At 41.9% G+C, this 26,209-nt stretch overlaps 1 protein-coding gene across 1 annotated transcript in view; it reads right to left on the bottom strand.

Annotated features, from left to right (window-relative positions):
* Window positions 1-26,209, bottom strand: part of ANKH (ANKH inorganic pyrophosphate transport regulator) — a 162,235-nt gene that overhangs the window by 47,690 nt on the left and 88,336 nt on the right. The window contains exons 5-9 of the mRNA XM_073678629.1: window positions 17,978-18,148; window positions 13,617-13,751; window positions 10,009-10,101; window positions 7,286-7,381; window positions 899-1,028 (exon numbers count right to left, since the gene is read on the bottom strand). Coding sequence (XP_073534730.1) covers window positions 899-1,028; window positions 7,286-7,381; window positions 10,009-10,101; window positions 13,617-13,751; window positions 17,978-18,148 — 625 coding nt within the window. The remainder of the gene's footprint in view (window positions 1-898; window positions 1,029-7,285; window positions 7,382-10,008; window positions 10,102-13,616; window positions 13,752-17,977; window positions 18,149-26,209) is intronic.

The raw sequence follows: 26,209 nt of genomic DNA, 5'->3' as shown, positions 1-26,209 counted from the left end.
AGTTGAGTAGGGACTGTCTCAGTATTGGACAACCACTTTAAGGCTAGGTTCAACTTTGTTATCAGCTTCTCCACTGGATCTAAAATAAAAAATGAAGCTAATTTGCAAATACACCCAATTAAAAAAACAAATCTTACAATTCTGTAAACTACAGGCCTTTGTGTCCTAAAGGTTACAGTCTACGAACAAGCCTTGTGTAGCCTAATTCTATAGTCATGCACTTCTCTGACTCCCTAGATCATATTTACATACAGACTGGAGAAGCGTTGGCACATGTAGGACGAATATAGGTGGCCATAAATATTAGACAAAAGATGGCCAAACCCACTAATTTTGATGGGACTGGCTTACAGTGTAATATGTATGAGGGTGCGAAGACTCTCCCCCGAGAGCCGACATCTAGGTCTGCAAATTTGTCAGACACAATTTTCGAAGCAATTGAGTAATAAAATACTTTTGAAAGTATATGTTTCCTTTAAAAGGGTTTTACCACGAATAAAGTTAATTTTAATCAACATTTTAATCAATAGATTTTTGAATAATAATAAGTTCCACAGAGCTAATACAAGTCTATGGGTCCGTGAAAAACACGAACAGCACATGGACGGCATCAGTGTACAATCCGTGTGCAGTACGTATTTAACACTGAAAAGTATAGAAGCTTTGGAATTTACCCATCCGTGAAAACCACTGATGGTAAAAATGGACACAAGGACCAAACATGGATGACACTGATCCAAAACACTGTTGACACCCGTACCATTTTGCATGTACGTGTTTAAGCATGGAAATGTGGATAAGGCCTTAGAAAAGGGTGTAATAAACTTTGACTAAGTCTAGAATTATTTAATAGTACATAACTTTTGCGGATGTAAAGATACCATATCATTTCACTTACCTGGTACAGGAAAGAAGGAAAATAGTCTCAAAGGAATCACACAAAGCTCAGCAAATGCAAAATCGACTCCGATTATGTCAACAAGTATCTTCTCCGATACATTTGGAGTCCAGAACATCACAAAACACAGCTGATGGCAAAACAAAAAACATCTTTAAATCACCTAAATCTTATATCTTTCAAGACTTTGAAATAGTTTTATAGGACGTGCTTTAATCTAATTTGGAACAGCCCAAACAGATATTTTTGTATTCCCTGCCTTTGCCCGACCTATTCTTCTGTGCTGGAAGTAGCAGTAACACATAAAAATAGTGGTAATAAATATAGAAAAATATGACTACTATTTTGTAGAAACTCTTGTCCATAGGCTGCATCTGGTATTGCAGCTCACTCTTTTTTCTTGAATAGTAGTGAGTTGCAATACCAAGAACAGCCTATAGACAAGGTGGCGGCATTTCTGGAGAAAGCAGCCATTCTAAGGTCGCAGTCAGACGGCCGTATAAATCGGACTGAGATCAGACCACAATGCATGGACTGGCCAGTGGCTCTCCCTACCCGAGTGTGACAGCCTCATATATTTCTATGCAGCTGTCACGCTCAGGTCAGGAGAGCCGCAGTCAGTCCGAGCACAGCGGTCCGATCACAGTCCAGATTATACGGCCGTCTGACTGCGTCCTTAGGCAGGACACGCATCACTGAAGTCTGGTCAGTCAGTTTCATAGTACAACCAATACAAACCCTTAATTATAGACAGTCCTGCCAAATAATGTGGTGGCCATAGTAACGCATTACATTATAGGTGTGCCATTTACGTTTCTGCTGTAAAGTGAATGTGATTCCTCCTATATAGGATTTCACCGTAACCATTTATCTAGAATGCAACACAGGGTAGAAGCCATTTTCTGCAATGGCTATCCTTTCTGGCTACTGGAATTATTATCATAACACAATAATACTATTATCAATAGTGATGCTGATCCCGCTTTCATAAAGCAGTGAAGCAAGATCAGTTTCAGTAATGCCCCTCTGGGCATGAGCAGAGTACCAATGAAACCAAGGAGCGTACACCCAGATTCATTGCGCATGGCCAGGAGGGCAGAACGTCGTGCTCATGCACGAGAGTTGCAGGGCCCGGATGGTGACCTTGCCTGTGTGTGATTACATGATCCGAAGCATTTTGATGGGTACTCTTGGGGCCCGGTCCTGATCAGCCCTTATTCACACAGGATGTCACTATGACGCATGGTAAGATTTAATATTAGACGTTAGGACCATCTCGAATTTGGGCACACCTTGACGCTGGTGGGATGGCTTCTACGCTACTTTTGATCAAAAACGGTGTTTACTAAGTCCCCAATATTATTTATATGCACTATTGCTTTTACTTATTTACTTACAGCAGGGTATTTATTCATTTTGTTTCTATCTTAAGTTTTTTCTGTTTAATGGTCAATGTGAACTGAATACATATTTTGCATACCAACTTATAATCCAGTTCATTTTTTACGGTTTAGGTTCTGCAGTTAGTGAAGGTAAGGCTGTGGCCTCCCTTCCTTACATTACGTTTATATAGCTTACCATTTGCTGTGTGTCCATGTTTGGGACCCGGTCCTGCTCGGCCCTTATTCACACAGGACGTCACTATGACGTAGGGAAAGGTTTTAATACTAGAGGTTAGGACCATCCTGAATTTGGGTACACCTTGAAGTTGATGGGATGGCTATCGAAAACGGTGTTTACTAAGTCCCCTATGTCATTTACATGCACTATTGCTTTTACTTACTTACTTACAGCAGGGTATATGTTCATTTTGTTTCTGCCTTAGGTTTTGTTTTTTAGGATCCGAAGCAGGACTAGTCCTAAATAGTTTCAATACCGTGAGATGGATTTATAGCTTGATTTTTCAGACTTAGATGTGAGTGTATGGCACATAAAGGGCTTTCTTCTAACCCTGGAATAGGCGTATATAACATTATGGTGGTGGTTTAGGAGGGATGGGGGACAAACTGAAGTCAGTGATTCTCATTTCTAGGGAAAACAAGGAAATGTTCTTAAGCTCAGCATAAAGGCAGATCCTTAGTATGGCAGTAAGGACAGCGGATGGCTCAGCTATTTTATTCGGCTTGTTAGTCAGCGTGTCCCTAGTAACCAGACTGCCTGACGTGACTGTTGCTCAGCACAAAGCTGGATTGGCACAGTGATGACAGCACAGAGCTGCAGTCACGCCATGCCATTCCCCTGTACAGATAGGATACTTGCTGTAATCAGTCTACCACATTATTGGCGGCTCTTGAATCCATCTCATTACGAAACCTTATATCTAATATGCCATTTGCCATATTTGCTTTGGAAAGATCTCGGCACATGCATGATCGCTCTCTATTATTGCCTATGTGAAATATGCAGACAGGGTACTTGTTTTTCTGTATCTCTCAGCCACTACATCATGTGTGGTCACATCTATTCCACACAGGAACCGGGTGGAAGATGGCCCTACATTCAAGACTCCCAAGGATCAGAAACTTTAGCAAGTTTGTATCCATATGCCAGACATGTGTATGTTCAGTAAACTCTTTCATTATTTCTGATGATGTCTTCAAAAAGAAACACAGGTCAGATGTTGATCAGTAAAATGTTTCTTTCTAAGGTATCTAAAGAGTAACATATAAAACTGCTACAACGAATACACAAAGTCTATAGAGCTAAAAAGGAAAGGTTAGTGTGATTGCAACGAGGCAGAGGCGTGCAGGGATGTTCCCCGTGACGCTCATCTCACCTGACTTTCCACCTGCATCTCACTATGACGGTGAGTAACAAAACAAAGCTGGGCTTGTCAGGTCAGGAAGCGCCTACTCCAGCCGGCCTTTTCAGCAGTGATTCAGCAGCCTGTTCTGCCCACTGGGTTTACTACCTGACAGCCAACAGATACGTTTAGGGCATATTAACGCTGCATTTTTGTTGTGCTTTACCTTCCTCATATATACCACACCCAGAGGTCACAATAACGCCTCCAAAATGCATTTGTAAGTTTAAGGCCTTATTCGCACGCCAGTATTTCGCATCAGTGTATGTATGCCAAAGCCAGGAATGGAACTTACAGAGAAAAAACTAAAATTGAAAGATTGACACCTGTTCTGTGTTTTGGAGACACAACTGGTTTATACAAATACTGACGAAATACTGATCAAAAAATACGGATGTGTGAAAGAGGCCTAAAAGTCATTCCAGACATAAGTGTGAGACAATGCTGAACAGAAGAGAGAAAGCAAAGCTCTGCCATTAAGGCTGTAAGCCCTGCCATTAAGGCTGTAAGCCCTGCCATTAAGGAGGAAGAACCTGAAGGATGCACTGCACAGTGGAGCGGTCTGCAGCACTGAATGGCAGGATTCCTGTGTCCTAGCAGACTTACTAGCAGCAATAGTGCGGGTGACCGCAGAGAATGGGTTTGGAAGTCACTCACTCTGGGTAATATAAATCTATTATGTCACAAAGAAGGGGTGATCGGTGAGGGGGTGACTAGTATGGTGTCCATTTCAATAAGGATGGGGGCTGCACGTACTGGGGAGGAGACACTCCTTGTGAGCGTTTTCCACTGAGTGCCAGCTCTTTATCAGTTATCTCTGTGCTGCTTTTTTTTGCTGTGAAGTGAGCACACTCATATATTTCCGGGCCAATTTCAGGCAAGTAATGAGCGCAGATTGACGATATACAAATCCTTCAGCGCTCGTTTACCAGCCTTTTTGGACAGGCTGATGAACAATAATGGGAACAGAACAATTGTTAATAGGATTTTTCTGCCCTCGAACAGCATCATGTTATCGGCAGCACATCTATTTACATGGGATATGTACTGCTGATAATGAAGATTTCTATGCCAACATCAATGATCTAATCACCTGACAAGTGATGCTTGGCATGTATAATTGGGCAGATCATCGTGAACGAGTGTTCCTACAAAAGCTTGTTCGCTGATTATTAGCTTGTCTTACATGCAATACATCTTTCTCGCTTATAACAATGCTCAGACTGTTGGAAATGATGAGGAAATTATTCTCTTTCCATTTAACCCATCTTTCAACAAACAGCATCAATCCCCGAGAGAGAGTCAAATAATTTATTAGGGACCTGGAGGTTGTGGAAACATATAAAGATGTCCCTAACCATCCATGAAATCTTCTCTAACCAGGAGTTATCCTATGTGCTGCCATCTGTCAGCAGTACAAGAGTCAGAGGTCTCCACTGTCTTCACAAGATCCTGAGTAAATCATATATGTGCGGCCTCTGACCCCCTCCACCCCCATCCCCCCTCCACCCCCCACTTCATTATTGCTGAGTAACACTATCATTTATTTACTTTAGTTGTCATAAAGGGCTAGTCTCAAGTACCCATTTTAGGAGCGCACTGCTCCTTCACTTACTGCTTGCAGGGGAGGAAATGTGCTCGTAAAGATAGCCAGTTCAGACCTGCAGCAAGGCTGAGCTGCTGGTCCAAACTGCCTGCTCGTCAACTCTTTACAGCTGCAGCACTGAAACAGTGCAGGGACACTAAAGCTGCAAGATCCTGCTATCCGACCAGCTGAGAATTGCCCTCAAGATATACAGCAAAACAGCTTACAAGCAAGCACTCAGTGTCTAAGAAACCAGCAGCTCGGAAATGGCTGGCAAACTAGGCACCGAGCTGTAGGCTACAGAATTAAAAATCCCCCCGTTATTAAAAAAGGAGGAGGGGATTTTTAATAAGAGGTAAATTTCAAAGATGCTTGTTTCTACAAGTAAATTCCAATTTTACCCATTCAAGTGGATACTCAGTATATAGAGCCAAACTTTTGCATAAATGATTTAATATCTACTTTTCTTTCCCTGAACGTGCTGCCTTGGAGTGCTACTGCCTTTTTGAGCTATACAGTGGTGGTTTTAGCAAGAGGCCTGCACTCCACTTCTATAAGGACTTGTGCTACAGTGAGATTTTTCTGAATATGTTAATATTCTGTAAATATCCATACTCCTTAACATTGACAGTCATGGATTTAGCATGGATGAGCAACTGTGAGACACTCTGGAGAAATAGCCGTACCACTGGTTCCACGATTGATCCATTCTGTACTGCAAGTGAAATTGGACGTCACAAAAAAACCTAAGGCAAACAGTGTCTGCACAATCCACCAGAAGATATTTGCATGACACTGGGCTACAACCCAGATGTCCAGGTACAGGTGTTCTATTGACCTCAAGCCACTCTCTCAAAGGCTATCATGATGTGGGGTTAGACAACAATGGAGGCTGGAATGGAGGTCTATCCTCTTCAACAGCGAGTCACACTTTATCCTTCGAAGTAATGATAGCTGAAGATTAGTCTGGAGACCACATGTGCAATGCCATGAAGAGGCCTTCACAAGGGAACAGTCAGACCCCTCTGATCATGTACACTAACTGCTCTGCAGGGCTGTGGATCGGTAAGCAAAACCTCCGATTCCAACTCAGACTCCTCAATATCCATGACACCGACTCCCTCATACATGGCTCATATTTAAGTGATAAATTTACTGTAGCACAGATTCATCTTAGCTAAAAGTATAGACCCTTAGATCAGGAATAGGACAGACATTTATAGCACATTTCATAACTTTCCCAAATTCTTATGAAAAAATATTCCCCACAAACTGCATTGAACTACTGTACCCAATTTATTATATATTTTGGTCCATTTTATACCGACTCCACCAAAATGGGCTCCAACTCCAGAGCCCTGCTGTTCATTGTTACATTAATTTGGTTGTGGAACCAGTGCTACGGCCGTTTCTCAAAACAACAATGCCAGGGTATTGCTTGTCTTACTGTGAGCAGCCTGCATGGCCTATAAGTGCTACCATGGCCTGCAGCGCCTCTGCACTTCCCATTGAGCACATCTGAGACATCAATGGTCAGCAATTACAAAGGGAGCTGCCAGCAGCAGATCTTGATGATTTACTTGCCCAAGATCATTCACCGTGGCAGAACATTCCACAGACAAACATTAATAACCTCATTAATAGCAGCCAAGGATTGTAAGCACGTGTATATCTGCACAAGCCGCTCAAACGTGATACTGTATAAATCGAGACGTTTTGAAAATGTTTAGATTTTTACCCTGTTGTGAAATATGTAGTGCGACCTCTGGCTGTTACATGTTACACAAAAGTTACACAAAAGTCTGTAGTCTCAGTCTCTGCAGTCTTCGTTTCAGCGAGAAAGAAAAGAAAAAAAACGTACAGCTATGTCCAATGAGATAGATACCGAAGAAAGCCAATAATGGAGCCATTTCTGGGGAGAAGAAGATGACTTTTCTTTCAAGTTTCCCAGCCCCCTCCTTACTTTCTTTAAGGCAGGAGAATGAACATATGTCCTTACCGTTAGCGAAAGAGCCATGCAGACAAAAGTGAAGTTCTTGATATGGGTTTTAGATACTGTATTACCATTGTTAACCATTTTATTGCTTGGATTACTCTAGAAGAAGTAGAAGAAAAAATAATTTATTCAGCTATCCTTATTATTGCTGCAAACACTGTCGGCCTTGCACTTAGGTGGCACAAAGCAATGACAGTATATATATATACACTGTGTGCAGAATTATTAGGCAAGTTGTATTTTAGAGGATTATTTTATTATTGATCAACAACTATGTTCTCAATCAACCCAAAAGACTCATAAATATCCAAGCTTAATATTTTTGGAAGTTGGAGTGGGTTTTTTTTAGATTTGGCTATCTTACTGTGCAGAATTATTAGGCAACTTAATAAAAACCAAATATAATCCAATCTCATTTGTTTATTTTCACCAGGTAAACAAATATCAGTGCACAAAATTTAGAAATAAACATTTCTGACATGCAAAAACAAAAACCCAAAAAATTAGTGATCAATATAGCCACCTTTCTTTATGATGACACTCAACAGCCATCCATCCATAGATTCTGACAGTTGCTTGATCTGTTTTCGATCAACATTGCGTGCAGCAGCCACCACAGCCTCCCAGACACTGTTCCGAGAGGTGTACTGTTTTCCCTCCCTGTAGATCTCACATTTTATGATGGACCACAGGTTCTCTATGGGGTTCAGATCAGGTGAACAAGGGGGCCATGTCATTATTTTTTCTTCTGTTAGACCTTTACTGGCCAGTAGTTGGATGCATGTGATTGAGCATTGTCCTACATGAAAATCATGTTTTTCTTGAACAATACCGACTTCTTCCTGTACCACTGCTTGAAGAAGTTGTCTTCCAGAAACTGGCAGTAGGTCTGGGAGTTGAGCTTCACTCCATCCTCAACCCGAAACAAGTTCATCTTTGATGATACCAGCCCATACCAGTACCTCACACCTCCACCTTGCTGGCGTCTGAGTCGGAGTGGAGCTCTCTGCCCTTTACTGATCCAGCCTCTGGCCCATCCATCTGGCCCATCAAGAGTAACCCTCATTTCATCAGTCCATAAAACCTTTGAAAAATCAGTCTTAAGATATTTCTTGGCCCATTCTTGATGTTTTATCTTATATTTCTTGTTCAAAGGTGGTCGTTTTTCAGCCTTCCTTACCTTGGCCATGTCCCTGAGTATCGCACACCTTGTGCTTTTTGATACTCCGGTAACGTTGCATCTCTGAAATATGGCAAAACTGGTGGCGAATGGCATCTTGGCAACTTCACGCTTGATTTTCCTCAATTCATGGGCAGTTATTTTGCGCCTTTTTTGGCCAATACGCTTCTTGCAACCCTGTTGGCTATTTGCCATGAAACACTTGATTTTTCGGTGATCACGCTTCAAAAGTTTGGAAATTTCAAGATTGCTGCATCCCTCTGCAAGACATCTCACAATTTTGGACTTTTCAGAGCCCGTCAAATCTCTCTTCTGACCCATTTTGCCAAAGGAAAGGAAGTTGCCTAATAATTAAGCACACCTTATATAGGGTGTTGATGTCATTAGTCAACACCCCTCTTCATTACAAAGATGCACATCACCAGATTTACTTAATTGATAGTTGGCTCTCAAGCCTATGCAGCTTGGAGTAGGACAACCATGTATAAAAAGTATCGAAGTGATCAAAATACTAATTTGCCTGATAATTCTGCACACTGTGTATTCTATACCTGTAAAGTTGAAGGGGTTGTCACATTTTTTTTTTAAAAAAAGGCTTTTAATGGCAGATAATAACAAAAGGTAGTAATAACCACCTTAGGGTATGTGTACACGTTAAGTATTTGCTGCATTTTTGTTGCACTTTTTCCACACAGTTTCGTCTAAAAAATTGAAGAATTTCCTATTACCAGCAAACTGAATGAGATTCCTGAAGTACCATGCACACGTTGCTTATGTTTTCCAATTTCAAATCTGTAGCATGTCAGTCCTTTCGGCGTTTTTCACCTATTCTAATGACTGGGAAAAATGCATCAAAAACACATGCAAAAAAGTGTAAAAAACGTATAAAAATCACGCTTATTTTATGCTGCATTTTTCCTGCCAACACTCCAGTATTTGCAGCAGAATTGTTTGCAGCAAATACTTAACGTCTGCACATACCCTTGCAGATCCTGTCACTCCTGTTCTGACACTTCCCAGTCCCCGTCGGTCTTTGCATTTCTTGCTTTGGCAGTGATGTCCTGACGGACACTTTCAAGTCATCACATGCCCATGTTCTGGTGTCTTACCTGGAGCAGGAAGTGCAGAAACTGGCAGGGAATTGTGAAGACTCAGAACAGGGTTTGGACTCTGATCATATTAGACCGACACCGTAAAGTTGCCCTAGGTTTCAAAGTGGCACAAATAGTGTAATTTGAAATACATCTGGATTTTTTTTACTGCTACTAATAAGCGAACCTCAATAATACAACGATACAATGCTCTCTGCCTGGACAAACACAGAAATGAAAATATGGAATCACACAACAAACCTTAGGAAAACTATTCTTCATCTTGGACTATGAAATGGACATGGGGAGTAATCTTTCAAACATTCCCTTGCATTTAGTTATAAATAGGAGTAATAATATATTACACATAAAACATATGCATTTGCAAACAGAGAGGTATCAAGTAATGATATTCAGAACAGACACTGAACCAAGTGGAGATGATCTGAGTTTACCTTGTCAAAGGCAGGATAGACAGCTCGGATCTCCGTTAGCCAGCCATATGGCATATGTCCAACAGGGTAAGTAGCAGTGAGGATTGCCACAGCCTGTAAATGAAGACGATGGATGGTGACTCATTAGGAAAAGGGATGGTTCCATATTCACGTGCTATAACTAAATGGCTGTCCATCAAAGGACAACCTTAGCACCATAAGACACAGATACTGGCAACCGATGGAAATACATTCTGCTTAAGAGGATCGTAAAGAAGCATACCTCATTTCTCGAGTTGTAGTTATTGGCTTTAGCTTTCTAGAAGTGGTTAATAAGGCCAATGAGTGGAACATGTGTAAAAATGTTTGGTGGAGGAAAGTACACCAAACCTGGTTTTCTTTGAAACAGTTGAAACCTTCTATTAGGCTGGGTGCCCACGGAGCGTTTTTCAAGCGTTTATGCTATGGAATTTCCGCAGCGTAAACGCTTGTGAAACGCTAGGTAATCCGCACCCCATGGTCCCCAAGGGGATTCCGCATGTTCTATGCACATGCTGCGGATTTTTCCGCAGCGTTTACGCTGCGTACAAAAATCCGCAGCATGTCATTTAATTTTGCGGAAGCGCAGCGGAACTCCCGCCATTGACTTGCATTGAGACGCATAGAAACCGTGACTGTACATTTGTACAAGCGGCTTCTATGCGTCTCTATGTGCGGATGGTACCCAGTTCTGGAGGAGAGGAGACTCTCATCCAGACCTGGGTACCATTGTACCTGTGAAAAAAAGAATAAAATAACAAATAAAGTTTATACTCACCTTTCCGAAGGCTTCTCTCTGAATGCCGGCATCGCTTGAGGACCTGTGGTGACGTCACAGTCATGTGACCGCAGGCCCTTCACCGCTCTGTCTCGCGATATGCTGGCATCCAGGAACCAGCCAGGAAGCAGCGCTGCAGCCACGCCGAGACATCGGGGGTGAGTATAGCTTTATTTGTTTTAATTTTTACGGTTCACACTGTATAAATCCATGCTGTTTGCATGGATTTATATAGTGTGACCTAGTTGTCAAGCACTTTCCAAGTGATGCTATCGCCTGGAAAGCGCTTGTCAATCTGCATGCGGAAACGCATGTGAATCCGCATGTGGATCCGCATGTATTCTGCAGGAAAAACGCATGCACAATCTGCATGCGTTTTTTCTGCCAGGGAGATGCAGAAATGCTGCAGAAATTTTCGGCTTCATTTCTGCATCGTGGGCACATAGCCTTACTCATCCGCATTTCAGGGTCATACCGATCTTATCTTCAGAACATCTTGAAAATCCACAGTTTGTCAATTAAAGCTGTGGATTTTTAGTGCAGAGTTCACAATTTCCAAGGGGAAGTTTATGTCATAAGTCTGGATATAGTCTAAATTTGGGGCAGATTTTTTCCCTATTCAAGTTCTATTATAGAAAACTCATGTAATCCCAGCTACTGCAGGTCCACGGGTCCTAGGACCAGATCCAAACTTGAAGGAAGGAAAAATTGTGGATATTCCGCGCTGCTAATGTTAGCATGCATTTCGTTTTTGTCCTGAAGAAGAAGTAAGTTACTTCAAAATGACAATAAAAAAACGGATAACCTTCCCTTCTTGTGTGTACCTGGAGTTGCCCTTCATCACCAGCAACGCGGAATATCCACAATGGAAAATCCAAAGCATATCTTACCCAAGTGGACGTAGCCTAAATCTTCAACTTCTCTAGTTCTGCACAATAAAATATACTTGTATTTTTTTACATTATCTCTATACTGAACTCTGAAGAATTCAAAAGAGCTGGATCCTCAGCATAAATGGCATTGTGGGTTATAGATCATTTAGTGATAAAGAATTTATCATTGGTGAAGAAAGGTTGAACTTGATGGACCATGGTCTTTAGTCAACCTATGTAACTACAGTACAGACCAAAAGTTTGGACACACCTTCCCATTTAAAGATTTTTCTGTATTTTCATGACTCTGAAAATTGTACATTCACACTGAAGGCATCAAAACTATGAATTAACACATGTGGAATTATATACTTAACAAAAAAGTGTGAAACAACTGAAAAGATGTCTTATATTCTAGGTTCTTCAAAGTAGCCACCTTTTGCTTTGATGACTGCTTTGCACACTCTTGGCATTCTCTTGATGAGCTTCAAGAGGTAGTCACCGGAAATGGTTTTCACTTCACAGGTGTGCCCTGTCAGGTTTAATAAGTGGGATTTCTTGCCTTATAAATGGGGTTGGGACCATCAGTTGTGTTGTGCAGAAATCTGGTGGATACACAGCTGATAGTACTACTGAATAGACTGTTAGAATTTGTATTATGGCAAGAAAAAAGCAGCTAAGTAAAGAAAAACGAGTGGCCATCATTACTTTAAGAAATGAAGGTCAGTCAGTCCGAAAAATTGGGCAAACTTTGAATGTGTCCCCAAGTGCAGTTGCAAAAACCATCAAGCGCTACAAAGAAACTGGCTCACATGAGGACCGCCCCAGGAAAGGAAGACCAAGAGTCACCTCTGCTTCTGAGGATAAGTTTATAAGAGTCACCAGCCTCAGAAATCGCAGGTTAACAGCAGCTCAGATTAGAGACCAGGTCAATGCCACACAGAGTTCTAGCAGCAGCCACATCTCTACAACAACTGTTAAGAGGAGACTTTGTGCAGCAGGCCTTCATGGTAAAATAGCTGCTAGGAAACCACTGCTAAGGACAGGCAAAAAGCAGAAGAGACTTGTTTAGGCTAAAGAACACAAGGAATGGACATTAGACCAGTGGAAATCTGTGCTTTGGTCTAATGAGTCCAAATTAGAGATCTTTGGTTCCAACCACCGTGTCTTTGTGCGACGCAGAAAAGGTGAACGGATGAACTCTACATGTCTGGTTCCCACCGTGAAGCATGGAGGAGGAGGTGTGATGGTGTGGGCATGCTTTGCTGGTGACACTGTTGGGGATTTATTCAAAATTGAAGGCATACTGAACCAGCATGGCTACCACAGCATCTTGCAGCGGCATGCTATTCCATCCTGTTTGCGTTTAGTTGGACCATCATTTATTTTTCAACAGGACAATGACTCCAAACACACCTCCAGGCTGTGTAAGGGCTATTTGACAAAGAAGGAGAGTGATGGGGTGCTACGCCAGATGACCTGGCCTCCACAGTCACCAGACCTGAACCCAATCGAGATGGTTTGGGGTGAGCTGGACCGCAGAGTGAAGGCAAAAGGGCAAACAAGTGCTAAGCATCTCTGGGAACTCCTCCAAGATTGTTGGAAGACCATTTCCGGTGACTACCTCTTGAAGCTCATCAAGAGAATGCCAAGAGTGTGCAAAGCAGTCATCAAAGCAAAAGGTGGCTACTTTGAAGAACCTAGAATATAAGACATATATTCAGTTGTTTCACACTTTTTTGTTAAGTATATAATTCCACATGTGTTAATTCGTAGTTTTGATGCCTTCAGTGTGAATGTACAATTTTCATAGACATGAAAATACAGAAAAATCTTTAAATGAGAAGGTGTGTCCAAACTTTTGGTCTGTACTGTATATGTAACATAAAACATCAATTCTAATATCAGTATTATTACCTTTCTTAGATTTCCAGCCTTACCTCTGTTGCTGCAGTACTACCGCCAAGATCACGTGAAACAAAGAGGTTAACAATGGGCCTGCTGATCCGCTGAGTAGCCAATATTAGTGCTAACGGCCACCAAAAACTCAGCATCTTTCTTATTGTGGCATCTCCCTGCAGGGTAAAAGAGAAGCCCATTCTATTAGAACAATACACCGGCAGGAGTACAACAGGGCATTGACTCTTCTCGCACCTCGCTGCTGATACTGCTATTTCCAAAGGTGAAGCCTTCAAACCAGTTCATAAGCAGAAAATAGGAAACACAAAAACACAGTTTTTCCACTGCCATTAAAAAGATGTGAAGCAAGCAGCGTAAGCTCATCGCCACATAGCGCTGCTTCAAAATAAGGCCATGAAACTGGATAGAAGGTTTTATAAAGAGTGCGCTAAATGTTAAAATTACTTTAATTGATATGATGCTTCGAAAAAAGACATTCTTCCACCCAGCCACCTCCTTTGTATGTCTGGTGCTGCAAAAATGTCTTTTTAGTGGTGAAACACTATAAAGATTTAATAATTGACCAACTAACAAAATGTAAATGGTGATAATAATTATGCAAAGGGTTACAAGTAGTAAGCCACTGACCTTATAATGGACTGCAATGCTATTATCCACTCTAATCACTAATAAATTATAAATGTACAAAACATGTGCTATACTGTAAGAAAATCTCAAGCGTTAGTGAATTTATTCCAGGGTGTGAATGTTTAGGGCCAATGAACCTTTATAAATTATAGATTAAAGCACCACTCCAGCCTTTTTTTTCAGTGTGGAGTGGTGCTTCTAATCTAAGGTTGATTACCGTAGTTTTATACTTTCCTGCCGACTTCACCTTTTATCGGTGCCATGTTGTGACCGCAACTTCTGGCTGGCCGGAAGTCAGAGGTAACGGTCACAAACTCTCAATGCATGTCTGTGAGATCCAGAAAGAGGAACTCATAGATTTGCATTGAAAAGTGACCTCCGGCTCACTCCAGCAAACACTGGAGCCATCCAGCAGGTCGCAGGCTGCTGGAGACTGACCCAAATGGCGGCAGTAGATGGTGTAGACTTTGGCAGGTAAGGATAAGACCGTGGGCAGGGAAGTACCACTCCAGCGCTGCAATAAAAAAAAAAAACAGCAACGCTTGAGTGGTGCTTTAATATACTACTCAAGATGTAGTGTAGTTAAAAACGGTAATTCTGATTGGGGCTTCCCATTTAATGGGAATCTGTCAGCAGGTTTTTGCTACCTCATCTGAGAGCAGCCTGATGTAGGTAAAGAGAAGCTGAATCCAACGATGTATCACTTAGATAACTGGGTGCAGCCGTTCTGACACAATAAGAGCTTTTAGATTTAGCATGAAGCAGAACTGAGCAAGCTAACCCCACCCAAGCCAGTCTCTCCGTGTACAAAGCCCATAGACAGTGAGCTGCCTATCACAGGAGAGGGCGTGTGGGACCAGGGCTCACATGACAAGCTAGTCACAGCAATGATAAGCTACTGGTGCTAAAACAATCTGTGTAAGCAAACAAAACCACAGAGCTTGATAACAGAGGCATGCTGAAATCTGTGTATTAACCCCTACTTCATGCTGTCTTCAGATTACATAGCAAAAAACTGCTGACAGATTCCCTTTAAGAGGACCTGCCACTTTCCCCTAAAAATGGATTTAAATGCCTTCCAAAAATCCCTGAGCTCTCTTGATTCTGAAGCTTTTTTTTACATTTTATGCTGTGTTGCTCCCTTACAAAGATTTTCACATTTGTTGCTTTTGGAGCGCAGTACATGAAATCTCTGCTTGCAGTCCAACTGGGTGTTTCTTCAGATTCTTCTCTGGGGGCCTGTGCTTTCACCCCTCCCTCCCAAATGCTGCCAATCACAGTTCGACAGCGTCTGAGAATGCTAGATGCTAGATCAGCTGCCAAGCTGAGATTGGCAGGATCTCGGAGTGCACGCCCCCAGAGAAGACTCTGAAGAAACACCCAGTTGAACTATGAGCAGAGATTTCATATCAAATTTATTATCCTCTTAATATATTGCAATCATCATATATTATATAGCACTGTATACTTAGAACTGCTCCCTTTGCCTTTCTACCCAGCTAAATCTTCTCTTTTCCACTAGGTCTATGACATCACGTGATTAAAACCGGACTAGCTGAATCCTTCTAAGCTCTATGTAGAAACAGGAGGTCAATTTTCCCTGTATGAATCATGAGTCACTGCAAAAGTCCTGTCAGGGGGGTGGAGCAGACCTGCTAGGTCAGGAGTTGAAGAGGGGAATGATAAATGCAGGGACAAGAGACTTCCTGTTTCTACATAGAGCAAAGGAAAGAGAAGAATTATCTCGGGAGAAAGGAAAATTAGCAATTTTAAGTATACAGTGCTATATCATATGATGACTGCAGTATATTAAGGGGATAAAAACTTTGATGGGAGGAGTGCTTCCTTAAAGGGAATCTGTCACAACATTTGACCTATCTAAACTATTAATATGGGCATACAGATTATATAGACTGCCATCGGCAAGCGATAGATGCCACTGCGCCAGCGCGGGCGCCATTTTTCTAGAAGAAAAATAAATTTGCCTGCAGCAATATGGCCCCTCTGCCCGTGCTTACACAGTAGCATTTCTTGATTGCTGAGATGCTACTGCACATGCGCGGCGCCATATTGCTGCAACCACACTCTTTTTCCAAAAGCAAAATGGCGCCCGCGCGTGCGCAGTAACATCTCTCGGCAACCAAAAGATGCTACTGCGTATGCGCGGGTGTCGGGCGTCCATATTGGGATATGTAAATTTCACATGGGCAGAGAAATTAAACAGTCAGTATTTAAAATAGTAGGTAGGTCACCGAAAGCACAGTGACCTGTCAGAGGCCAGAGATAGGAATACACGAATACATAATGAGAGCACCAGAGCACATGCATATCATTATGGCAGAACTGAAGCTAAAGATTATAAAAGAACCACACTATGGATTTCATCATCAAAGGTATCATTTTACTCAGTGTAATGGCGCCCACCTGACAGTGTATGTAGTTTACTAAGCACAATCCTGCTGACAGGTGCACTTTAAAACCACATGCAGCACAAACCAGACACTGGTGGCATTATTGCAGCTATTTGTGTTTTATTCTTCGGATTAGTCATTGTTAGTGATGGGTCCGTCGGGTTCGGCTGAACATTAAAAAAAATGATTGGTTCAGGTATCAGAACAGTACCCAAACTCGAACCCGGACCCCATTCAAATGTATGGAGGCCCGAACATCCGGAGTTTCACATGCTGTCATCTGTGTGACAGCGCGAAAAACAACGGCTCTCATCGACAGTAAGTTTGTTACCGCCGGTCAGAGCACTGCAGTTCCCAAGCTGTCACACAGATGACAGAGTGACAGCATGTGGGCCAGCAGCTGTGACCGTCGGTAAGAAGGTTACCACCGGTCACAAGCGTCGGCTGTTTAGAGTACTACTGTCATCATCGTACGCCTGGCCTTGTTGATAGCAGCGAGAACAAGCGCCGCAGATGGGAGTATTCACCAGTTGGCGCCTGTGCACTAAATAAAATTAAAAAATGGCAAGTGGTCTCCTCTATTCTTTCTAACCAGGACAGGCAAAAAACAGACAGCTGCGGGCAGCAGCCCCCAGCTGACAGCTTTATCTTGGCTGATTATCAAAAATAGAGGGGTCCCACGCTGTATTTTTTCAATTATTTAAATAATTTTAAAAAACGGCTTGGGGTCCCCCCACCAATTTTTGACAACCAGCTAAGCTAAAGCAGACATCTGGTGGCTGGTATTCTCAGACTGGGAACGAGCCACGGATATTGGCCCTCCTTAGCCTCAAAATAGCAGCCCGCAGCCAAACCAAAAAAGGTGCATCTATTAGATGCGCCAATTTTGGTGGTTTGCCCAGCTCTTCCCACTTGCCCTGGTACGGTGCAAGTGGGGTAATAGTATTGGGGTTGAAGTCATTGAGCAAGTGCGGGATCTGCTGGAAGATTTCGATGATGTAGGGAGCAGTGAAGGGAAGGAATTATGATGCGATGGGGTTGAAGAATTTGAAAAGGCATTTGACTGGCCGTGACTGGAAAGATAGACATGCCCACCCCTGTGACTGAAACAGAAAGTAAGATGGGCAATCAGCAAGTATAAAAAGTGTTTTTTGCAAAAAATACCAGGACATTTTGCTTGAGAAAAACCATGTTAGTGATGCAAGGTGCATCACTAACAAGACATTGGGGGCAGTTTAATATAAAACAAAGACGTGACAGGTTCCCTTTAAGGTCTCAAATGATGCCATACAGTTCAGTTACTCCTAATGTATTCTGGGGAGTATTAATACTATCACACTTACCCCCACCTCTGGTCCACTGCTCTCTGGAATTTTATCATGTATATTTTTATAGTATCCCAAACACAATGTGGTACAGCGCACAAGTGCTCCTATGTATAAGGAGAGGATTGGGATCAGAAGCGGCTCCCTGCACTCCAAGTGACTATGTAGCAGAATAGCAACAAACACAACCTAGAAAGAAGGGAAAAGGCAACAGGGATTATTGATGCATGAAGAGGTTGTGCACCTGCCATTATAAGAAAGATTAATAATATATGAACACTTCATCATGTACAGCGACGACTAAACACTCCTATTACTAGAAACAACACATATTACTGATACATCTACACTACAAAATAAAATGCCTTGCAAAGCTTTCCTGATGCGGTTGCTACATGGTTCCTTTGGGTATAACCCGTAAGAAATAAAGGTATATGCAAGAAAATGACCACTATTTTAATGTACATGTAGAGCTTTCCAACATCGGATACCAGGACTACAACGATTCAAAACGTTTGTAGTTCAATTCAAGGAGACGTCTATGAACAACAGGTGCCTATTTAGGCATATTGTGTATGGGTGCGTTTTTTTTTCTTTTTTCTTAACGCTGACAGACACAGCAAACCTTCTTGCCACAGCTCGCATTGATGTGCCATGCTGGATGAGCTGCACTACCTGAGCAACTTCTGTGGGTTGTAGAGTCCATCTCATGCTACCACGAGTGTGAAAGCACAACCAACATTCAAAAGTGACCAAAACATCAACCAGAAAGCATTGGTACTGAGATGTGGTCTGTGGTCCCCACCTGCAGAACCACTCCTTTATTGAGTGTGTCTTGATAATTGCCAATAATTTCCATCTATTGTCTATTCCATTTGCACAACAGCATGTAAAATTGATTGTCAATCAGTGTTGCTTCCTAAGTGGACAGTTTGATTTCACAGAAGTTTGATTTACTGGGAGCTATATTCTGTTGTTTAAGTGTTCCCTTTATTTTTTTGAGCAGTGTATATATATATATGTATACAGCTCATCAAGAGAATGCCAAGAGTGTGCAAAGCAGTCATCAAAGCAAAAGGAGGCTACTTTGAAGAACCTAGAATATAAGACATATTTTCAGTTGTTTCACAGTTTTTTGTTAAGTATATAATTCCACATGTGTTAATTCATAGTTTTGATGCCTTCAGTGTGAATGTACAATTTTCAGTCATGAAAATACAGAAAAATCTTTAAATGAGAAGGTGTGTCCAAACTTTTGGTCTGTACTGTACATATTTCAATAAAGGAACCAGTTTCTGATTTATGCTGCCCAAGAATTCAGCAGAATATGACAGGCTCCCTATAACAGGGTAGCTATAGGGAATGCAGACCCAGATACCCTGATGATTTAGGGGAACATGGTAAGAGGAAGGTCCTATTAAATAGTTAAAGTTGTATTCCTCCCAAATGTTTCAGACCAGGGCCACAGGGTGGCTCAGTGGTTAGCACTGCAGCCTTGCAGCACTGGGGTCCTGGGTTCAAATCCCACCAAGGAAAACATCTGCAAGGAGTTTGTATGTTCTCCCCGTGTTTGCGTGGGTTTCCTCCGGGTTCTCTGGTTTCCTCCCACAACACATACTGATAGGGAATGTAGATTGTGAGCCCCAATGGGGACAGTGCCCATAGCGTGTCTGTAAAGCGCTGTGAAATTAACTATATAAGTAAGTAAATAAATAAATATGAAATTTAATGGAAATGTTGTTTTAGCATAATAAAAGCATAAAACAAACAATGGCTTAGTAGTTACTGCTAACAAAAGTGAATAATTCTAGAGCAATAAATGCTAATTGTTTAGACTAATTGCTACCAAAGTGCCACATATATAAGTATTATAGCTTACAATTATAAAATAATTAGAAAATACTGGTATTTTTATGGTCGGTCAAAAAGTATGATGGGCAGATAAAAGGTAAAGCAGACAACAACACAAACTAAAAAAATATTCCACTGCAAAACTCCAATGCCCAATAACTGGTCCATATTCAGAGGCTGGGAAAACGCCTCATACTATGGCTGCAAATCCAAAGCCGTGATAAGGATTTCACAGCGCAGTACAATCAGAAAACAACAAAGCAATGTACCCAGCTTAACAGCATGTAATGCAGGTATAGGCATGGAAGGAATTAGTGCAGGGAAGTTTCAGAGCTTAGCTTTGGGTTACAAGGCAACTAAACGTTCAGTGTGATCTCTGATAAAGTCAGGGTTATAATAATTCATAATGTATAAAGGGGGGACTAATGAAAAGTCTCAATCATAATTTCCACTTAGTTATTAGGTTATCCAATGCTGGTTCATTCATGCAAATTGTACAAAATAATGGTAATGATACGTACCCAGCCATTATTATATATTATGCCATGGAGAACTCTGTTTCCCTGTGACATCATAGCGAGTCATGTATAATTTATTGGTTTATGTCTTGATATGATAATATAATTCAAAAAATAAAAGTGAACTATGAGCTTTATATAGGTAACAATGGTTAGCCTTGTCTCTTAAGCAAACCTTATACATGAAAGAGCCATCATCCTACAACTATATTTCCCGTCTCAACCATAAACATGTATGTTGGCTCAGCCAAGCATGCAGGTTTATTGTAATAGATGGGAAAGGGTGAATACAGGTGCTGCCAGACAGTGAATAGTGGCTTACCCAACGTGGGAACAAACATTGTTATAGTTATAGTTCAACAGACCTCTCCTTCCCCCAATATCTGCAATGCAAGGAGTGTCGAGAGGCCATCATTCATATAAGACCACTGTTTGGTCCTGCCATAATCAGCAGGTGTGGCCAACTTTCATGTGTGTGTGGTTGTAGACTGAAGGCATTGAAGAACAATCACCAACAAACCACCGGCCGCTGCCTCCGCTACACATGCCCATTGGCGGCACTCCTGGTAACAGAACCAGAATATAGATGCCACTTATTCCATCAGTATTCTGTGAATGCTCTTCTTTCCATAAATACAAGCTGAACTAAAAGATGACGATATTTGTTTGACAGCACCAGGAGAGAAACCACAAGCAATCTGAATTATCAACATCTGCAGTCCTCTATTACCCACATGGCTCCTGCATGTATGTGGGCGACTCAATAATTGGAAGGACCTGTTCACATTCTGTGCAGTTTCTGCGACTAAACCATAGGTTGTGCTTCAGAGAAACAATTAGCTAGACAGTGACATAGGGAAATTAGACCATATAAAAATCATCACTGTACCTGTCACTAGTACAAGGCCTGAGAAAATAACTTAATTCATATGCAAATGAGGTGGCTTTGGTGCAGCATTATTATGACCAGCATGTTGGGGGCTTCCCTACTTCTGATTCACAGCACTCATTTCTCAAGAGTAAACGCTGCCTAAACTCATCTGACATGTGAGCGCTCTGACACTGCCTGTGACCGGCCGCATGCGCACACAGTGACCACGTGCCTTCTCCTCTCTAGCTCCTCTCTGCTTACCCTGCTCACTACACTTCCTGGTGTATCACATTGGTAAGTGGCGTCAGCAGAGAGGAGCCAAGGGAGAGAATGTGCCCCGCTGATGCGTGCATTCGTTGCTGGTCACAGGCAGTGTCAGTTTAGGACACAGGCCGGCTCAATTTTGGCAGAGCTTGCTCTGGGAAGCGAGTGCTGCCAATCAGAAGCACGGGAAGCCCACAACATGCAAAATGAAGGGGCATAACAGTGGACTGAGCTCTTGGCCAGGCAAATAATGTACCAAAGCCCCTCATTTACATACAAATTTAAATGTATTTTCTCATGCTCTGTACCAGTAACAGGTAACGAACCAGGCACTACATAGCTCATTTATAATGCATTTTGAGGATGAAAGACTCCCTTAAATTCTTGGTAAGATGCAGTTTTGACTGATGAGGTTATAAACTGCTCGATCTTTGGTTTAACAGCATAGTTAACTAATTTTGTGTGCATTTAATATTTTACTAGGCTCAGGAAGCAAAGTTAAAGATAACTTTATATAAGAAAACTTAAAGGCTTTTTAAAAAAAAATAAAAAATTGGCTTGGACTATAATAAGATCGATGCATTAATACTGTATTCTGTGTCGTCAGATCCAAGTAAAAAGTAACAAATATCCAAGACATAATGAAAAAGAAGATGGACAGATTCAGTGGTCGCTTCAATATTCTGTCTAGGAAAAGGACAAAATGGATCAAAAACCTGCCCATCCACATGCCAAGAGAAAGTTACCGTACGTACACATCAGAGAAAAGCTAAACAGGTTTAACTGGATAAATAAGTCTCATCATACATGACTTCACTTTAAAAAAAGACTACGGTATATTAGAAAGTTAGGCAACGGCGTGCTCTAAGGTATATTACTTACTGATATTTGAAAGATTTTGAAAAAAAAAACTTTAAAAAATGACTGACACTTGCTCAAAAAATGAATTAAATACCTTGAAAAAATACCGCGGGCCAAATGTGGTCCCCAGGGTGGTTATATTTGGCCCGCGCTACTAGAACCGCCACCCCTATATGGGGCCATTATTCTGTATGGAGGACTATGCGAGTTCGATTACTCTGTATGGAGGACTATGTGGGCCCATTACTCTGTATGGAGGACTATGTGGGGACCATTACTCTGTATGGAGGACTATGGGGGGACGATTATTCAGTATAGAGGACTATGTGAGGTCCTTTACTCTGTATGGAGGACTATGGGGGATCCTGGGTTCAAATCCCATCAAGGACAACATCTGCAAGGAGTTTGTATGTTCTCCCTGTATTTGCATGGGTTTTCTCCAGGTTCTCTTGTTTCCACCCACACTCCAAAGACATACTGATAGGGAATCTAGATTGTGAGCCCCAGTGGGGACAGTGCCGATAATGTGTCTGAATGGTGAAGCGCTGTGGAATATGTTGGCGCTATATAAATAAAAAGATTATTATTATTATATCACCCATTGGCTGTTGAACTTTTTAACATATATTACAGCTTATGTCATCTATTATCGCATGATCATCTAGTTCATCCGTATTACATAGAGATGCAACACTGCAGAGAACATTATGCAAATTTACTTAATTCTAAAAAGAAGCAGTCACTAATAAAATGGAGAGTATAAGATAAGAATGATATGAAGTTGCTACTTCTTTTACGTGACACTGCAAGATCTTTGGGACAAGCAGGATTGCGGGACATAATACTGTACAACTAGCTCAGCAATTCCTAACCTAATAGGGGGACCTAAAAAAAATGCCACTCATCAAAAACTCCTATTCCTAGTTCAGGGAAGGTTGGAGTAATAGTTCTCCCTTACTAATCAGGAACTCCCGTTCCTACCTCAGGGAAAGTTGGAGTAATAGCTCTCCCTTATTAATCAGGAACTCCTGTTCCTACCTCAGGGAAGGTTGGAGAAATAGCTCTCCAGTACTAATCAGGAACTCCCATTCCTACCTCAGGGAAAGTTGGAGTAATAGCTCTCCATTACTAATGAGGAACTCCCATTCCTACCTCAAGGAAGGTTGGAGTATTGGGTCGCCCTTACTAATCAGGAACTCTCATTCCTACCTCAGGGAAGGTTGGAGTAATGGGTCGCCCTTACTAATCAGGAACTCCCATTCCTACCTCAAGGAAGGTTGGAGTAATGGGTCACCCTTAGTTATTAGGAACTCCCATTCCTACTTCATGGAAGGTTGGAGAAATAGCTCTCCCTTACTAATCAGGAACTCCTGTTCCTACCTCAGGGAAGGTTGGAGAAATAGCTCTCCAGTACTAATCAGGAACTCCCATTCCTACCTCAGGGAAAGTTGGAGTAATAGCTCTCCATTACTAATGAGGAACTCCCATTCCTACCTCAAGAAAGGTTGGAGTAGTAGCTCTCCCTTACTGATCAGGAACTCCAATTCTTACTTCAGGGAAGGTTGGAGAAATAGCTCTCCTGTACAAAATAGGAACTCCCATTCCTACCTCAGGGAAGATTGGAGTAATGAGTCGCCCTTACTAATCAGGAACTCCCATTCCTACCTCAGGCAAGATTGGAGTAGTAGCTCTCTTTATTTTTCAGGAACTCCTATTCCTACCTCAGGGAACGTTGAAGTAGTAGCTTTCTTTATTAATCAGGAACTCCCATTCCTACCTCAGGCAAGATTGGAGTAGTAGCTCTCTTTATTTTTCAGGAACTCCTATTCCTACCTCAGGGAACGTTGAAGTAGTAGCTTTCTTTATTAATCAGGAACTCCCATTCCTACCTCAGGCAAGGTTGGAGTAGTAGATCTCTTTATTAATCAGGAACTCCCATTCCTATTTCAGGGAAGGTTGGGGAAATAGTTCTCCTGCACTTATCAGGAACTCCCATTTATACCTCAGAGAAGGTTGGAGCAATGGCTCTCCTTTACTAATAAGGAACTCCCGTTCCTACCTCAGGGAATGTTGAAGTAATGGGTCACCCTTACTAATCAGGAACTGCCATTCATACTTCATGGAAGGTTGGAGAAATAGCTCTCCCTTATTAATCGGGTACTTCCGTTCCTACCTCCGGGAAAATTGGAGTAGTTGCTCTCCTTTACTAACCAGGAACTCCCATTCCTATGTCAGGGAATATTGGAGTAATAGCTTTCCCTTAGTAATCGGGTACTCCCATTCCTACCTCAGGGACGGCAGGAGTAATGGCTCTCCCTTACTAATCAGGATCTGCCATTCCTACCTCAGGGAATATTGGAGTAATAGCTCTCCCTTAATAATCAGGAACTCCCGTTCCTACCTCATGGAAGGTTGGATAAATAGCTCTCCCTTACTGATCAGGAACTCCCATTCCTACCTCAGGGAAGGTTGGAGTAGTGACTCGCCCTTAGTAATCAGGAACTCCCATTTTTACTTAAGAGAAGGTTGGAGTAATAGTTCTCCTTTACTAATCAGGAACTCCCATTCCTACCTCAGGGAAGGCTAGAGTAATGGTTCTTCCTTACTAATCAGGAACTCCCGTTCCTACCTCAGGGAATATTGGAGTAATAGCTCTCCCTTAATAATCAGGAACTCCCGTTCCTACCTCAATTTCAAGAAAATGTCACTTGGAGTGACTGGTATAACGGAACAGATAGGTGAAAAACGAATTAGGGTTTATAAATTTGGGGAACTTTTGAGAGCATGTAGCACAAACCCTCAATGTGAAAACCAGGAACCATGCAACAAAAGTGTAGGCCAGAAGTGAGGTACATGCGCTTGCTGTATTTTTATTTCCATTATCTACTATGAAAATACAGTATATACAACATTTTTGTTAATGTACCATGTTAGCTTGGTGCTAAAAACTGAAGCTGTCAACATTGGGGTCCAACCAGGGATTTTCATTGCATTACGCAAGCTTCCTCCAGGTACAAAAACATACTGATAGGTTAAATGGGCATTCCCAACAAATTATCACCTATCCATGGGAAAGGTGAAAACATGCTGGTTGGTTGGCATCTGACCATTGGGAACTCACCATACTCTATTGGAATGGAGCCACTTCATTCATGGTCTGTGAGACCTACAGAGATAGCTGAGCACAGCACTTGGATTTCTCCAATAGTCCAATAAACAATGGTTAGAGCAGAACACAGCTCCATTACAAAAGGGTATTTTGGGGCCTCATCCTTGGGATCAGTAAAGGTGTCAGCGGTCGGACACCAGCCATAAATGTTAAAAATAATCTTTTAAAGACTTTGTGTGTGAGCTCAAATGTAGACGGACTGATATGAGTGGTAATAATCCCTCTACAACACAGCAGAATATATTGGTGCTATATAAGCAGCAGGAAATACATAAAAATGCCTAAAGTTCTGTGCATCAAACATTAACTGCTTGTTGACACTATGCGACTTACAGCTATAAATGAACGTAGATCGGCTACATAGATCTGCAGTTGATTAATAGTGTGCTTAGAGACAGAACGCTGATAGATCATTCTGTATGCACAGGCTGCCATTGTTCTCAGCAGCAAATTACCTGTTTGTTGTGGAGAAGAGCGATATTTAAAGGAACTTTCTCAACATGAATCTTACTGAGCGCACCCCTCCTGGCCCTGGCTTCCTACTTTGCTGGGGGCCAGGCATCCTGAAGACTGACAGTTCAGCCTTGTAGCATGGTTGCTCCCTTGGTCTGAACGGTGCTCTCTCCCAATCTGTCTCTTGTAAGGCGGCGGTGCTCACACCGTGCAGTAACTGAGGCAGTGACCCAAGCAAGTCCAACATAAACAGCTTTATTCAG

This window comes from Phyllobates terribilis, unplaced genomic scaffold (genome assembly GCF_046119375.1).
Source record: "Phyllobates terribilis strain yellow unplaced genomic scaffold, ASM4611937v1 Scaffold_4__5_contigs__length_816908805, whole genome shotgun sequence".
NCBI lineage: Eukaryota > Metazoa > Chordata > Amphibia > Anura > Dendrobatidae > Phyllobates > Phyllobates terribilis.
The sequence above is the reverse complement of the archived record's forward strand: the minus strand, read 5'-3'. Positions and strand labels throughout refer to the sequence as shown.